The 17,814-nt window shown below is 42.5% G+C and overlaps 1 protein-coding gene across 3 annotated transcripts in view; it reads right to left on the reverse strand.

Annotated features, from left to right (window-relative positions):
- ercc6l2 (excision repair cross-complementation group 6-like 2) overlaps positions 1 to 17,427 on the reverse strand; it is a 115,455-nt gene extending 98,028 nt beyond the window's left edge. The window contains exons 1-6 of one of the 3 annotated variants that reach the window (XM_038804791.1): positions 17,291 to 17,427; positions 13,652 to 13,737; positions 13,113 to 13,534; positions 10,578 to 10,697; positions 7,580 to 7,773; positions 5,766 to 5,927 (exon numbers count right to left, since the gene is read on the reverse strand). In XM_038804791.1, coding sequence (XP_038660719.1) covers positions 5,766 to 5,927; positions 7,580 to 7,773; positions 10,578 to 10,697; positions 13,113 to 13,534; positions 13,652 to 13,700 — 947 coding nt within the window. In that variant the 5' untranslated portion in view covers positions 13,701 to 13,737; positions 17,291 to 17,427. Of the gene's footprint in view, positions 1 to 5,765; positions 5,928 to 7,579; positions 7,774 to 10,577; positions 10,698 to 13,112; positions 13,535 to 13,651; positions 13,738 to 15,464; positions 15,799 to 17,207 lie in introns of those variants that run through there. The other 2 variants (XM_038804792.1, XM_038804793.1) reach the window with 2 other exon arrangements.
- Between the last annotated feature and the right edge of the window lie 387 nt (positions 17,428 to 17,814).

Genomic DNA, 17,814 nt, shown 5'->3' on the forward strand with positions numbered 1-17,814 from the left:
AATCGTGGCAATCAATGCCAGGAATCATACAAAGAGGCGCTGGTACAGTGAGTGCTAACATCATTGGACCAGTAAACCATAGGCCCAGGCTAATAGGGATATGGGTTCAAATCCCATCACAGCAGCAGCTGGTGGAATTGCAATTCATAAATTTGGAAGTAAAAAGCTACTTTAATGGTGACCATGAAACTATTACGGATTGTCGTAAAAAACACCTAGTTCACTTATATCCTTTAGGGAATGAAATCTGTCCTTACTTGGTCTGGCCTCTATATGACTCCAGAACCAGAGCAACTTGATATGAATCTTAAAGACCCTCTGAAATAGCCTAGCAAGTTACGCAGTTGCATCAAACTGCTATAGAGTCTACAAAAAAGGAATGAAACTGAACGTCCTAGGCACCGGAAACAAACAAACACACACATCACTCCCCTCAGTACTTCTCCATGTTGAACACCAATTTGAAGAACCGTGGAGGATGGCGAGGGCAGAACGTACTTTGAGTGGGTAATTCAATGTCCATCGCCAAGAGTGCTTGGTTGCACTACTACTCACCATGCTGGCCAACTCCTAAAGGACATAATTGTGAGCCTGGTCTTCAGAAAGGACTTTGTCATCACCAATCTACTTGTCTCAGATGAAGTTATCTATGACAGTATTTGGAGGGGTGACCATGGCACAGTACATGTATAACAAAGTTCCAATTTTGCATTGACGATACCACTCCCATCGTTTTGTTTGGCACTACCACCATGCTAAATGGGATAGATTTCGACCAGATCTAGAAATTCAAAACTGGGCATATATGAGGCGCTATATGGGCATCAGCAGCAGCACGAACAATCTGCAACCTCATGGCATACTCACCACTCTATTATTACCATCAAGCCAGGGGATCAACCCTGATTCAGTGAAGAGTGCAGGAGAGCATGCCAGGAGCAACAAAGGCATAGCTAAATATAAGGCACCAACCTGGTGAAACTACAACACAGAATGAACAGCCAATCAGCAGAAACAGCAGGCAATAGACAGAGCTAAGTGATCCCACAAACAACGAATCAGGTCTAAATTCTGCAGTCTTGCCACATCTAGTCATGAATGGTGGTGGACAATTAAACAACGAATTCAAGGAGCTTCACATCCATCCCCAATCTCAATGGTGGGGGAGCCCAGCACTTCAGTGCAAAAGACAAGGCTGAAGTATTTGCAACCACCTTCAGCCAGAAGTACCAAGTGCATGATCCATCTCGGCCCCCTTCTCGGGTCCCCAGCATCACAGCTGTCAGTGCTCAGTCAATTCAATTCACCCACATGATATCAAGAAACGGCTGAAAGCACTGGATACTACAACGGTTATGGGCCAAACATTCCTGCAATAGTACTGAAGACTTGTGCTCCAGAACTAGCCGCACCATTAGCCAAGCTGTTCCCGAACAGCTACAACACTGGTGTCTACCTGGTAATGTGGAAAATTGCCAAGTCCACAAAAAGAAGAAAAAATCTACCCAGCCAATTACTTATGATTGTTTCACAACGTTCAGCACCATTCGCAACTCCCCGAAGCAGTCAGTGGGCATATGTGTAAGACCTGAACATTCAGGCTTGGGCTGATAAATGGCAAGTTACATTCGCACCACACGCCATACAAGTGCCAGGCAATAATCATCTCCAACAAGAGAGAATCTAACCATCGGCCCGTGACTTTCAATGACATCACCATCGCTGAATCGTCCACTATCAACATTCTGGGGAATTACCATTGACCAGAAAATGAACTAGACCAACCATAAAAATACTGTGGCTACAAAAGCATATTAGAACCTGAAATTCTGTAGAGAGTAACTCATCTGACTCTTCAAAGCTTGTCAAACATCTACAAGCACCAAGCGAGGAGTGTGATGGAGTGTTTGCCCCTCCAAGAGGTTAGATCTCAATGACCAGAGAGTGCCAATGACCTCCTTCACAGAACAGTAAATGGCAAACTGCAAGTTGGCACAAGTATCTTCAACTGCAACCAGGAAGGTGCCAGGTGTATAAAAACCCATTGCCAGGGTCAGCATCTCAGCTACCTACCCTGTTCTGACATTGCAGAAAGTAGCAGCTTTCAGTGAGGACATTCTTACTAAAGCTGAGATCTCTCCCACATTGTTCCTCACTGTATGGACTGAAGGTGTCACGTATTGACACTCTGCCTATGATCACACTTCAACTGGATGTTGAAGAAGTGGAATCCCTTTTGATTTGGGAACCAATCTCATTGCACAAGTTACTCTGCTATCTAAGAAAGGTGAGAGGGGGAAAATCAGGGAATGAGAGGCCAATTAGCCTTAAATCTGTCGTCAGAGTCCTATAATCAAGGATGACGAATACCATGAAAATTTTCAACTGATCAGAAAGCAAATATGGGGTTTAAAAAGCTAAGTCATGCCTTACGAACATTACTGAAATCTTTTAAAGATGTGACTAAAGGACAGGGGAATATCTATGACTTATTTATTTGGGCTGCTAGATAAAGTCCTTCGTAACAGACTGTTAGCTAGAATTGAAGTTCATGGAATTGAAAGCAAATTGTCGACCTGGTCAAATAATGGTCTGAGTGGCAAAAAGGCAGGAAACAGAGAGTCGCGATAATGTGCTGGTACTTTAGCTGGCAGGATGTGACTAGTGGTATCTGCAAGCATCAGTATTGGGGCCTCAGCTATTTTCCTTATTCATTAATGACATAGATGATGGGATAGAAAATCACACAGCTAGATTTGCTGATGGCACAAAGATAGGCAGCATTGTAAGCGCAGATGGAAGTATAACATTACAAAAATATGAATTAAAACACAAAAAATGTGGTAAATAAATTTCAATTTAGGCAAATATGAGGTCATCTACTGGACCTCAAAAAGGTGAAATATAATACACTCTAAATGGTGAAAATCAAGAAACAGTGGAAGTCCAAAGAGACTTAGAGGTACAAAGCTCTAGTTGGACAGCAGCTGAGGGATATGCAAATACTACAAAGGGTATATTGGCTTTGGAAGGAGGGCAATAGAGCCTTATGAGAATGATACCCGACTCTGTGTTGAATTACAAAGATTGTATCCTCCGGATCTTGGGCAGATATGGTGTTGCATTAACAATCTTTTGCCATCTCTCTCCTCCTGTCCCTTCCAGCGGTTTGTCCTGCTCTGCGCATCCTCGATTAATTCTCTCCATCATGCTTTATGCCAAGGGTAATGTTTACAAATGCACCAAAATCTGGGAGCAATTGGTTTTTGCAGAAGCCTTGAAGTTAGCAAAAATTCAATGACATCACCATCGCTGAATCCTCCACTATCAACATCCTGGGGGATTACCATTGACCAGAAACTGAACTAGACCAACCATAAAAATACTATGGCTAAAAAAGCACCCATCTCGTCACTCCCTGTAGACTTCTGGAACTTTTAAAGAACTTTCAAAACTACCAAATACGCAAGGGAATTGAAGCAACATCTGGCAATTAAACTGTAAGCAGTAGATTATCCCTTTAAATAGCACTGGCTGGCAATCCTTCCTGCTGCTAAACATACAATCAGCAATGCAAGGCAAATAAAGGGTATTAGTTGGAGCTTTAAGCACCAAAATGGCACGGTTGGTGTCAAATCTTGTGTGCCACCATTCTTCCAATGGTTCTTCACTGCAGGCACACGAACACTTTCACCAATATGGTATCAAGCGTGACTCACCCCAAATGTGTGAGCATGTGCTGTGGACGCCATTATGGACTCCAAAAAGCACCCAAACAACAGAATCTTCAAATTTTAATGTTTTGCCGCTTATTTTTACTTTATAGAGAGCCAGCATGTGGCAGGATGGCTGCATGAATGGGAGACAGGTTGATGACTACCATGGAGAATAATCACAAGAGATTCATTGATATTCAATATAAATGTACTTTTCCAAAAAAGCATTTAAATTCTTATTAGATAATAAAGTAATGACCAGGGGAACATGGCATGCATTTAAATAGCATCGCATCTCCATGTTTTAACTAGGATTACTAGAGAGAAAAAGTACATTTATATAGTGTCTTATCGATTTGTTCTACACACAACTTCTTTGGCAGCCACTTTTACTTATGTACAAACAATCTGCACCAATGTTTCACAAATAGTAATTAGATTATTGGCCTGTTAATCTGGAGCCGCTATAGCTCAATATTCAATGTCAGTTCAAATGTGCTTGCACACAATGCAAGTGGCAAAACCTCTCAATCACAAGTCATTTGGAATGCTGGCCGTGATCCTCGAGCCGCGTTGCACTTAAGCGAGAGCACAACCTGGCCGCAGAATCCTGGGAGAGGCCTTCAGCAGACCTCCCGACAGCCTCCGCGCCTTGCGGGATTCACCCAAGTCCCGCGGGACGGAGACGAAACTCCGCCCAAAAGGGCAAGACCAAATGACGCTCAGGGAAGTAGGTCGTAAGCCTACTTACGACCTACTTGTCCGTGATCCTGCAGCCTACATCGATTTTCCGGCCTCCCCAGGGAGGCTGCAGCCGGGCATCGATCAGCACTGGTCCACACAAACATGGACCAGGCGGAACAGCACCCAGGGCAGTATCCCGGGCCATCGGAGACCCCTGGATGATCAGGGTAAGTGCCTGGTGGATCCCTGGCCTTTCCTGGAACACAGGCACCTTGGCACTGCCCAGCTGGCACCATGGCAGTGCCAAGTGCCATATTGGCACTGCCAAGGACCAGGGGGCGAAGGGGGCCATGCCCATGAAATTAGGGTGGAGAGGGGGTTACAAAGGTGGGGGTGTACAAGGCAGCACAGTAACTAACACTACTGCCTCACGGCACCGAGAACCCGGGTTTGACCCCAGCCCCGGGTCACTGTCAGTGTGGAGTTTGCACATTCTCCCCATGTCCGAGTGGGTATCAGCCCCACAACCCAAAGATGTGCCGGGTCTGTTGATGGCCACACTAAATTGCCCATAAATACGGGGGGGTAAAATGAATTGGATACTTTAAATTTTTTTTAAAGTAGGAGCCTCCAGGAGGCTGGGAGGGCCTGAAGAAAGGATACCCCCAGGGACCCTGTAGCGGGGTGTCCTGACTAGGGTGGGGGGGTAGTACCCATGTGTTGGGGGTGATATTGCCCAAGGGCGGCGGTTGTGGGGTCCCAAAATCTCACTTAGGCCCAATTTCCGGTTCAGGTCTCCGGTGCTAAACAAAATTCTACGTGTGGGCTAAACCAGTGAGAAACTCCCCCAGGGCCCCAAAAAATGACTACGTCTCATTGGATAGCGGTGGGGAATTCACCGGCAGAGCTGGTGGGAAACGCCCTGAAAAACCCACCACAAACAAACTTAGAATTCTTTCCGGAGAATCGAGTTCTTGGTCTCTCTCTTGTGAGGAGAGTTTTCACCATCACTTGTTGACCCTGGGTTGTTAGCATATTCTTCAGGCTGTGGGAAATAACTTACAACTGTTAGCAACTGAAATGGGGACAGGTGCTCATGGCTTACAATTTTAATTCTGGAAATGCCAGTACAACTTTCTCACATCTTTCTGTGCACCTGGCGACCACCAGGGTCAAATTCTGGAGTCATTTATCCTTCTAACAGTTGCCTTTTGCTGTGACCTATTGCCACTTGGGAAGAAAATGAATACACTCAGTGCTGTTAGTTGACTGGTCAACTGCTCTTTCAGTGACTAACTGGCACATTTCTGGCTCTACGTTTCCACTTAATTTCGTAAGCTTAATTGAAATAATTACACAGCTTACCAGTCCATAACGCACCACAGCTCATCCATGTTATTCTGCAAAATGGTTCCAGTTAGCCCAATTCTAACCTTGCACTTCAGGGCCTTCAAAGACTGTGTGATCTGAGCTTTAGGATTCTTTATCTTATGAGCTTCATCTACAAACACTGCAGACCATTCAATACTGTTCAAGAAATGGAAAATGAACCACATGTAACATGATACTGAAATTATTAATATTTAGCACAATAAATTTACATGCCAGATCAATAAAGAAATCCCAGAACAGTAATAGTGCAGTTCTACAACTATGGATGGAGCAAACCCCTTCACAACTGAAGTCAAAGCTAATAAATTGTTAACTATTTTGCTCTATTCCAAGTCTCTGAACATGCGATTGTTAACATGGAATCTAATATGACTCTTCCTCAGAACTCTGATGAAAAAATTCATATTGGATTCAAAACATTAACTGTTTCTCTCTCCACAGGTGCTACCCGATCTGAGTATTTCCAGCACATGTTTTTATTTCTTTAAGATTTGTAAATTCAATTGCTAATGAACTTTAGAAATACTGCAGCTGTCACAGCAAATTATTATGCTTTTTTTTTACACATCTTTATCTCCAAGAAAGATAAAAGATTGAATTTTAAACACTCACATTGAACATTATCTGAAAACATGCCAATCAGCCCCTTGCTGTCAAAAAGCCTGACTTCAAACCAAATTTCAGAGTCTTGGTGACTGCCTTGTGATTCAAATACAGCTATCTCAATTGTACAAGGTTTATCAGTACTCAACTAAAATGCCCCCATTCGGTTCACAAGTATGACCCCGGTGTTGCTGGTGATCTGTCATATTAATTCTCCACCTTGCTCTCACTGTAACCCCTATTCTCAACTTCCTGCAGTATTCCAATGAAGCACAATGCGAGTTCAAAAAGCAACACTTCACCTTTCAATTCGGCACTTTACAGCCTTCTGGACATGGAATTCAAATATTCTAGACTGTAATCCTGGTCTCCATTGTGTTTCCTTTCACTTTGCATGTGCTTTTCCTTGCAGTTTGCAGCAAGTCATCACTCTGCCATTCATAGAATTTATCATAGAATTTACAGTGCATAAGGAGGCCATTCGGCCCATCGAGTCTGCACCGGTTCTTGGAAAGAGCACCCTAACCAAGGTCAACACCTCCACCCTACCCCCATAACCCAGTAACCCCACCCAACACTAAGGGCAATTTTGGACACGAAGGGCAATTTATCATGGCCAATCCACCTAACCTGCACATCTTTGGACTGTGGGAGGAAACCGGAGCACCCAGAGGAAACCCATGCACACACGGGGAGGATGTGCAGACTCCGCACAGACAGTGACCCAAGCCGGAATCGAACCTGGGACCCTGGAGCTGTGAAGCAATTGTGCTATCCACAATGCTACCGTGCTGCCCCTAAACAACTGTCAGGAGTGGGAGTCGAACCCACGCCTCCAGAGGACACGCCTCCTCTCGCCATATCTTTTGTTTCTTCATTTGTCCCATTACAACTTCCTTTGGCCCTACACCACCAGGTAATTTTCCATTTAACCTGTCCTGCCCTCCACCTATCACAGACCTTCCTTTTCTTGTTTTAACCAAAGGAAAACATGACTTGTACACTGGAAAATTGGATCTCATGTGGATCAGCCTCTGCATCATCTTCTGGAAGCAGTATATCCAGCAGCTAATTAAATAACAATTTGCCACCCCACAATAGATGGGATCTCTCAGACCAGTCTACATTTTATGTGCATCAAAATGTAAAACTAAATTCCACAAATTATCCCATTAATGAATTACCAATTGATATCATCCAAACTGAGACGAACTGTTTCATAGGTTGTCAAGGCAATCTCGCACTTCCTCCGTCGAATACAACTTAGCGTGTGGTCTTTTTGGTTGCCATGCAAGATACAGACTCTAAAATAACCCCAGGTGTCCAGTTCATCCTTCCAGTTATACAGCAGAGAGAGAGGAGCAATGATGAGGAAAATCTTCAAAAGAAGAAAAAAAACAAGTTTTAAGTCTATTCCTGGGGCAAAGCAAGTGAATACTTGGAAAACTAAAAGCTGATTAGGGAAAGTAGTCATGGTATCTTAGAAGGTAAGTTATGTCCAACTAACCGGATAAAAGTTCTTCGACAAACCTACCAGTTTCATGCAGTGGATAATTGAAGAACATAATATGCATAAATGTTTTCAAAATATGTGATAAGGTTCTGGAAAATGTATAATTGGAGGCAACTTTATGGCGTTGATAATAACCTGATTGGGAGATACAGATAAAGTTTGAATAAAAGGTATGGTTTGACAGTGTTTTCCAGGGATCAGTGCTGGGGTCCCTACTTCTCATTCATAAATTACCTGGATATGGCAGCATGAGACAAGCATGTCGGGGTTTGCAGATGATGTTTCATCAGAAATTTTGGTGAATTGTAAAGGGAAAAATTAAGTCTGTGGGCAGTTTAGGATGACCAAATATGATGCAGTGTACATTGAAATAACAGCAGCATACGAAAGGTACTCTGGGGAGATGAAAAAAGGCATGTAGAATACCAGGTGCATAAACCATAAACCTACCTGGCAATTGCAACAGTTGATGAAAAAGCTAATGAGATGCTGGCACCACAAGAGGTAACATGGCATAGATAAAATAACTGGAATTATTCAGATCTAGATCGAAGTCAGTGCTCAGATTGGGTTTCCTACCTTTGGAAGTCCAGTGATAATTTATCAGGATAAAGGATGACTTTCAAGATTAAATGATCGAAATATGTTGAGAGATTTGGTAAATTTGGGTTATTTTCCTTGAACTCAAGGAGGGCACAAGAGATATGATTAACAGTTAAGTAATGAAGGTGGGTGGGGGGGGGAAAAAGGTTGGTGAGTTTCAAAATGAAAATCAGGAAGTCTGGATTTCCCCACAGACTCGCTACTTAGAAGCCAGCTAGATCGACAAGCTTGGCTTTTCAGTCGGGCCGGGTACACTTTGGAGCAGATTGCAGGGTCAGGTAGATTTGATCCTTCGGATACTTAATGGTTAGGGAGAAAGCACTCTTGCTCCTCCTGACCCAAAAGCAAAAAGCAGTGCTGTAAACACACTCATCTTCTCTCCCAGCGCCGTCATCCCCTCACACTAGCTGCTGGGATTTCCACACCTGGGGAACACAGCTATCCATTGTCAATTTTTCAAACCAGGTTAAATCAGAGGCTGCCAGCTCATTAAAATATGTGAACTATCTAAAAGCAACATACTGCGGATACCGGAGATCTGAAATTAAAAAAGTGCTGGAAACACTGAGCAAAATTGGCAGCATCAGTGGAGGGAGAAAAACAGAGTTAACATTCATTCCAATTTGACTCATTGGATTAGATTGTCTGATCTCGCCACGCACGGCTTGTTTGTCGCCAGCAGGAGATGGCCCGCCATTGGCCGGCGGTGGACCCGCTGCTGTCAATGGAATTTTCCACTGAATTCACCCCACATCGCCGGGAAACCTGTGACGGGGTGCGCCATGGGCAGACCGGAAGATCCCGCCAGTGTGAACAGCCAGAAGATCTCGCACATTAACGCTGTTTCACTCAAGGTGCAGTTAGAAGGCAGTTGCACACTATCCTTGTAAACAGCTGGAATGTTATACCATTTACATGTTGAAGGAATATCTTCTAGATACATATGCTATACCTCACCATCTAAATAAGGTATAGAGTATCTGCTTCCACAATGATGCAAATAACTGTAATAGCTAGAAATCATTAAGTCAGCAATGGGGGGGGGGGGGGAAGAGACGAAAATCACAATCTCCAGGGAAGCTGTACTTCGCATATTATTGGAACTGTAGGCTGACAGGTCCTTATGGACTTCATCCTACATTCTTAAAAGAATTGGCTGGTGAGATAGTTGATGCGTTGTTTATAATTTTCTGAAATTCACTATATTCAGGGAAGATTCCATTGGATTGGGAAATACCCAATGTCCCTTTATTCAAAAAAAGGAGGGAGACAGAAAACAAGAAATCATAGACCAGTTAGCGTAACATCGGTCATAGGGAAAATTGTAGAAGTTATTATTAAAGATGTTATAGCACGGCACTTGGATAAATTCAAGATAATAAAACAGAGTCAACAGAGTTTTATGCACTCATCAGGCCAATCACAAGAATACCAATGTAAAGGGAAAGAACAACTTTATACTGTATGAAAACAGTGTTGATTGGTTAGCAAGTAGAATTTGACTGGTAAAGATGTTGCCGTGGAGAATTCCCCAGTTAATGGTGACTACCAAGCATTGTTCCAAAATTTAAACTAGGCAGCTTGATTCTGATTGGTGAAGGCATTCCCTGAGGAACGAAACAGTGAATGGCTATTACTTATTTTGTTAGCTGAAACAGGCGCAATGTGTGTATATGTTCTTTCTGTCTAAAAATAACAGGGTCCTATGTATTAACATATTTGGCTTCCTATACACACAAATGCACCACACTGTGCAATTTAAGGTCATCAGTTGGGCTCACAGTTTGGTGATTCAGAAGATTTTTTGTTAAAAAGGTCCAATACAATAACTATCCTATCAGGAACAGTGCTGGATACACAATCTATAATGGTTGTAAAAAGAAAATAATTTTTCAACAAATCCAATATGGACAGTGATTCAAAGACTGAACAAGAAAATGTTTGCAATTCATACCATTAATGACAACTTCTTAGACTTTATAAATAATTTCCTAGCGTCAAAACAAAATGGATTCTTTCGAGGAAAAAGTGCAATTTTCAACAAGATACAGGCTATAAAAGATTACTTTGTCATTGATTGCTTTTGATTCCTTCCTCATAGTCTTCAGTACAAACGTGGGCATGTTATTTTCAATATCCTCTCGAGTCCCTGTTTTATGCAGCACAGCTGCTAGAAAGGAAATAACCTGTGGGAAGAAACAGTTCACCAAGTTGATTATACTTTATGAACAATACAACCATCCCCATCAATTCCTCTTTTACAGAAAATAAATATTGTTGCCGATATAATATCAGTAATTCTACTAAAAACAAAATCTGCAAATATCTCAATGTTAAATTCATGACCAGTGGAGAGGAACTTTCTCCCATTCGGCTAGTTTTTAATGTAGTCAGCTTAATATGGTTCAAATATGGACATAATTGACTCTGTACTTGGCTTGCAGGCAGACTGCACAAAAGCAGGTTAAGCTGGATTTGGAATCAACACTAATTATCTGCATTATAAATTTTGTAATTTAACTCTTGTGAAAAATAGGGATATTAGGTTTTTCTTTCCCATCCTGTTTGGACTCTCTTCCTTCCATCTCCTACTTTCTTGATCCTTGTTCATCAATTACTTCCTATTTCACAAATCCCATCCCTTGACCCAACTCACTGGCTGCTGTTCTCCTGCTGATACCACAAAAGGTACCCCTTCAGGTTAGGCCAGTGCCTTCAATTGATTCCACTGTCCGTATCTTGCCTCACTTACATCATGGTGCTGGCGACTGGCTTTCCCAGAGCAGTTATCCATGCTGCCTTGTTATCCAAACCTGGTGTAAAGCCTATTGATTTCAGTCACTGGACACTGATCTCTTCTACTCTGCATCCGCTTCAACCACCTCTGCTAGGATCTCACTGCCCATCCACAAAGCAATGTCATACAAAATGTCAATTCCCTATAAACAAAGGTCTTACCATTCACAATCTCAATCTTATTATTTTAATTTATTCTTTCAAGGGATGTGGGTGTCGCTGGCCAAGCAAGCATTTCACTGCCCATTCCTTATTACCCTGAGATGGTGGTGGTGAACTGCCTCTTGAACTGCTGCAGGTACAACCATGGTGCTACTAGGGAGGGAGTTCCAGGGTTTTGACTCGGGGACAGTGAAGGAATAGTGATATAGTTCCAAGTCAGGATGGTGAGTGGCTTCGAGGGGAACTTGCAAATGGTGGTATTCCCATGTATCTGCAGCTCATGTCCTTTTGGCACAGGTCACGGATTTGGAAGGTGCTGCCGAAGAAGTCTTGCTGAGTTGCTGCAGTGCATCTTGTAAATGGTACACACTGCCATCAGCAGACACTGGTGGTTGAAGGATTGAATGCTTAAGGTGATAAGGTGGCACATGTGGTGCCACTCAAGTGGGATGATTTAGTGGTTGACACCTGGATGGTGTTGTGCTCGAGTATTGCTGCAGCAGCACTCACCAGGTGGTCCCAACCTCTTGACCTGTTCTTGTAACCACAGTATTTGTATGGCTGGTTCATTCTGATCAATGATAACCACCAGGATATTGTATGGGATTCAGAATGGTAACACCACTGAATGTCAAGGAGAGATGGTTACAATAATCATTGGCTGCAATTGTGTGACACAAATGTTACTTGCCCAAGCTTGAACATTCAGAGATATGGAACCAGTGCAGAAGGAGGCTATTTGGCCCATCAAGTCAGTCCAGACTCTCTGAAACAACACCCTACCTAGGCCCACTCCCCGCCCTAACCCTGTAACCCCACCCAACCTGCACATCTTTGGGCACTAAGGGGTAACTTAACATGGCCAACCCACCTAACCTGCACATCTTTGGACTGTGGGAGGAGACTGGAATACCCAGAGGAAGCCCACGCAGAAATGGGGAGAATGCGCAAACTCTGCACAGTCACCCAAGGCCAAAATTGAACCCGGTGCTGTGATGCAGCAGTCTTAACCACGGTGCCACCGTGCTGCTCCAGGTCTTGCTGTGTTTGGGACATGGACTGCTTCGGTATCTGAGGAGTTGTGAAAGGTATTGAACATTGCACAACCATCAGCAAACATCCATAGTTCTGAAGAAGTCATATTGAACTCAAAACATTAACTGTGTTTCTCTCTCCACAGATGCTGCCAGACTTGCTGAGTTTATCCAGCACTTTGTTTATTTCAGACCTCCAGCATCTGTAGTATTTGGATTTTATTTTAGTAGGTAATCTGACACGCGTCATAATTTCAAAGGATACATCTTGCACCAAACTTCATGTGGTTTGCAATTTATGCTGGTTTTACTACTTTATTAAAAAGCTTGTTTAGTATTTGAAATATCATGTACTTTCTTCTTTCATGGTGGTGCAAGCATCCTTCGCTTCCAACTATCTACCCATAAAGCAGATTTCAAGAAACAAAAATAACTTCGGAAAGTCAGACTTTCGTGCACATTAAACTGAACTCCCCAGAAAAGGTATTGTTTTTGGTGCAAATACTGCAATAAAGAAAACAACGCAACATTTTCAGATGGACTGATAGTAGTGCTGCAGTTGGGACTATGAGGAACTAAGTTGGCAAATTACGTAGTAAGATGAATTACCTGAACAGTTTTTCCCAGTCCCATGTCATCGCCAAGGATGCATCCTCCACCACGAAAGTAATGCCTACAAATGAACTGGACGCCATCTCTTTGGTAGTCTCGCAAGTATCTGTTAATGGTACACGGCACATATATACTGCCCTCAGACAATTTGAAAGAGACCTTGGGGCCTGGCGTCTTTTTGTCATGGAAGAAGGGCTTCTCCAAATCATCATCATCAAATATTAAACCTTTCCGAAATTCACTTTTGCTTTTTCTTTTGAGTGTGCTCACTGCCACAGTCTCTTCACCAAAGTTGGAAAACCTTACTATTGCCACTGTTTTTCCATCTTCATCTGTAGAAATGGACTTTATTGTGGCCTCGTAGAGCCTCTCATCTTCGGGAAAGGGGGCATAAACCTGATCGCCAACAAACCAGTTTTCTGAAAATTAAGAAATCCGGCAGAATGTCAGCCATATGGAAATAGCAGCAGAGCAATTATTAAATGCAGGTAGCAAACAAAATTATTTTTTAACTATGCAAAGGCTGTCAGGCCTACCTGCTCTGGTATTGATGTTTGATTCAGAGGTTGAGGCACTTAACTCCATTTGTGGAAGAACGTTTCAATGCATGGGTTTTCCAGCGCTAAAATAAACCAAATACAATTTTACTAATCTCCATTTTCTGGCAATTCACATCAAGATCCTATTTGCTCTCTTGCCATATACCCTGCCACTGATTTCACTGATCGCTGGCACCTCAAATTCATCACCTTTGTTGTTTTGTGTAGAATAATAGGGTTTACTCTTAAGTTGTCATTGATTATTATTCCCATTTTATTACTTTGTATTTGGCCAACATGTAAACAACATGTTATTTATCACCCCAACTCCCTGGTCTATCCATGTTCATATGATTTATTGGAATTAGAATAATTGGAATACAAGACAATGGAAATTACAGAAAGCGGATACTCCCGGTTTTCATAAATATTCAAGAGTAAGACCAAAATGATTCAGTACGAATAAACTTTAAGAGCCTTCTAGAATCAGATCATAGAAACTGACAGAACAGGAGGCCAATCTGCTTTCCAAAAAGTGTCAGCACAGTCATATTAGTCCCACAGCACCGCTTTCTGCCTTTTAAAAGGTTCTCAACCACAAGAAGTTGTCCAACTCCCTTCAAAAACTATTCATGGAATCAGCTTCAGCATCTTTTGGGATATAATGTCCTGGATCTTGACAACACTCATAAAAATGATTTCCCTTCATCGTCCCTTTAGATCTTTTTCCAACAATTTTGAATCTATGACATCCAGTTCTTGACACTCACCGGATAAATTCTTTCCGCCCCATTTATTCTAAGCCTCTCATCATCTGGAAAATCTATATTTGATCACCTCAATCTCCTCTGTTCCAAGGAGAACTGTCCTAACTTCTCCATTCTTTCGTCATAACTGAAGTTTCTCATGCGTGGTAAACTTGTTCCACCCCCTTTCTAAGTCCATTCCAACTTGCTGAATTGTGGTTCCCAATATGAAAAATGAAATGAAATGAAAATCGCTTATTGTCAAGACCTAAACAGTGATTTATAAAGTTCCAGCAGTATCTATTTGCTTTTATATTCTATTCCTCTCATTGTAAACCCAAGTAACGCTCACACCTTTTCGACCAACATATCAACTTGCCTTGCCACCATTAAGCATTTATGTATATGGATACCAAGGCCTCTCTGCCCGTTTCAAAATAATGACATTTATATCATATTGTCTTTTCACATTAGCACTCCTAATGTGTGTCACTTCAAACTTATGTGAACTGAATGACATTTGACATTCTTTATCTTTTCACTATTTTGTCTACACTGTCCTGCAGCCTATAAATGTCCTCATCATGACCTATCACTTTCTCAAATCTGCAAAAAAATCATAATTCTGCTCCTTACAGCTCAGTCTAGGTCACTCATCTGCATCCTGTTACTGGGCCAATTTTATATCCATGCTGCTAATTTCCCTTAATTCCATGGGCTTCCATTTTCTTCATAAACCACTTGTGCGGCATTTTGTCAAATCCCTTCCACAGATCAGTGTGCAACATCCGCTGTACTACCTTGATCAACCTACTTTCCTGACTAACAAAATGCAAACAAGGTAGTCAGACATGATTTATGTGATCAAATCTTGCCATTTACGGGGGATCTCTATGCACAACTTCGTTAGTGCATTTCCTACATTTCAACAGTGACGGCACTTCAGAATGAACACTGCTGGCTTAAAAGCGTCTGAGACGTCAAGGAGTCATGAAAAGGAACCTAATACCCTCCCATTATTCTTTTCCCCTCATTTCTAATTCTTTCTCCCCTGAATTTCATACCATTTAGCCACTTTGTTCTCTTTCACACTTCTTCCCTACTGATGTAAAATAGCAACTCAGTTATCTTTACTTGAGCTTCTGAACCTCATTAGAAAATCCAAACTCACAATTTCACAAAAGTGGACACGATTACAGAATGCAATCCCTGATCACATTGGGAAAAGTGGACAGGATTACTGAATGCAATTCACAATCATAGTGAGAAAAGTGGACAGGATTACTGAATGCAATCGCTGACCACATTTTGAAAAGTGGACACGATTACTAAATGCAAACCCTGATCATATTGGAAAAGTGGATAGGATTATTGAATGCAATCCCCTATCACATTGGGAAAAGTGGACACGATTACTAAATGCAACCCCTAATCACATTGGAAAAGTGGATAGGATTATTGAATGCAATCCGCTATCACATTGGGAAAAGTGGACACAATTATGGAATGCAATCCCTGATCACATTGGGAAAAGTGGACAGGATTACTGAATGCAATTCCCTATCACAGTAAGAAAAGTGGACAGAATTACTGAATGCAATCCTTGATCACATTGGGAAAAGTGGACAGGATTACTGAATGCAATCCCTGATCACATTGGGAAAAGTGAACAGGATTATTGAATGAAATTCACTCTCACAGTGAGAAAAGTGGACAGGATTACTGAATGCAATCCCTGATCACATTGTGAAAAGTGGACAGGTTTACTGATTGCAATCCCCTATCACATTGGGAAAAGTGGACAGGATTACTGAATGCAATCCATGATCACATTGGGAAAAGTGGGAAGGATTACTGAATGCAATCCCTGATCACATTGGGGAAAGTGGACAGGATTACTGAATGCAATCCCTGATCACATTGGGAAAAGTGGACAGGATTACTGAATGCAATTCCCTATCACATTGGGAAAAGTGGACAGGATTACTGAATGCAATTCCCTATCACAGTAAGAAAAGTGGACAGAATTACTGAATGCAATCCTTGATCACATTGGGAAAAGTGGACAGGATTACTGAATGCAATCCCTGATCACATTGTGAAAAGTGGACAGGATTACTGATTGCAATCCCCTATCACATTGGGAAAAGTGGACAGGATTACTGAATGCAATCCATGATCACATTGGGAAAAGTGGGAAGGATTACTGAATGCAATCCCTGATCACATTGGGGAAAGTGGACAGGATTACTGAATGCAATCCTTGATCACATTGGGAAAAGTGGACAGGATTACTGAATGTAATTCCCTATCACATTGGGAAAAGTGGACAGAATTACTGAATGCAATCCCTGATCGCATTGGGAAAAGTGGACAGGATGACTTAATGCAATCCTTGATCACATTGGGACAAGTGGATAGGATTACTGAATGCAATCCCTGATCGCATTGGGGAACGTGGACAGGATTACTGAGCGCAATCCCTGATCACATTGGGAAAAGTGGACAGGATTATTGAATGCAATTCCATATCACAGTGAGAAAAGTGGACGGGATTACTGAATGCAATCCCTGATCACGTTGGGAAACTGGACGGGGTTACTAAATGCAATCCCTGATCACATCGGGAAAATTGGACAGGATTACTAAATGCAATTCCCTATCACAGTGTGAAGAGGTCAGGATTACTGAATGTAATCCCTGATCGCAATGTGAAAAGTGGACAGGATTACTGAATGCAATCCCTGATCACATTGGGAAGAGGTCGGGATTACTGAATGCAATGCGCTATCGGAATGGGAATTGACCTTGGACTCATTGGGATAAAATGATGAGTTCAGCCACCGAGAGGAAAGCCAGCAGTCGGATGACAGGCCTCGACACGCCCTACCCCATTATGTGACTGTGCCCCTGTCTGAACTGTCGCCTCCACTTGATGCCAGCAGAACTTCCGCCAGCAGAACTTCCTTCAGCAGCGGCGGCAGCAGCGACGTCACAAACGTTGCGTTACTCGCAACGGTCCGGAGGCGCTTTTCTCCCGGAAGTACTTTTGACAGCGCGGATCATGTGACCCGGAGCTGTATCTGTTGCACGTGACATGACTTTTTGTATCCCCTGAGCTCGGAGGAAGCCGCCTGCCTTTTAATTTCCCACTCCTGTTATTTGTTGACCCCACGGCGAGTTGAGTCCATAGAGCTTACAGTGCAGAAGGAGGCCATTCGGCCCATCGAGTCTGCACCGGTCCTTGGAAAGAACGCCATACTGAAGATAAATGTTTGCCTTCAGCAGGGAAAATACGAAGTATGTACTGCACAGAATGTGGACGGGAGCTCGAGCTCAGTTTGGAGTTGGAGTCAGTGAGAGAAGAAAGATTGGAAGATTTGCATAGTTTGGAACCAGAAGAAGAAATCTACA

The sequence above is a fragment of the Scyliorhinus canicula genome, chromosome 8 (genome assembly GCF_902713615.1).
Source record: "Scyliorhinus canicula chromosome 8, sScyCan1.1, whole genome shotgun sequence".
Classification (NCBI taxonomy): Eukaryota; Metazoa; Chordata; class Chondrichthyes; order Carcharhiniformes; family Scyliorhinidae; genus Scyliorhinus; species Scyliorhinus canicula.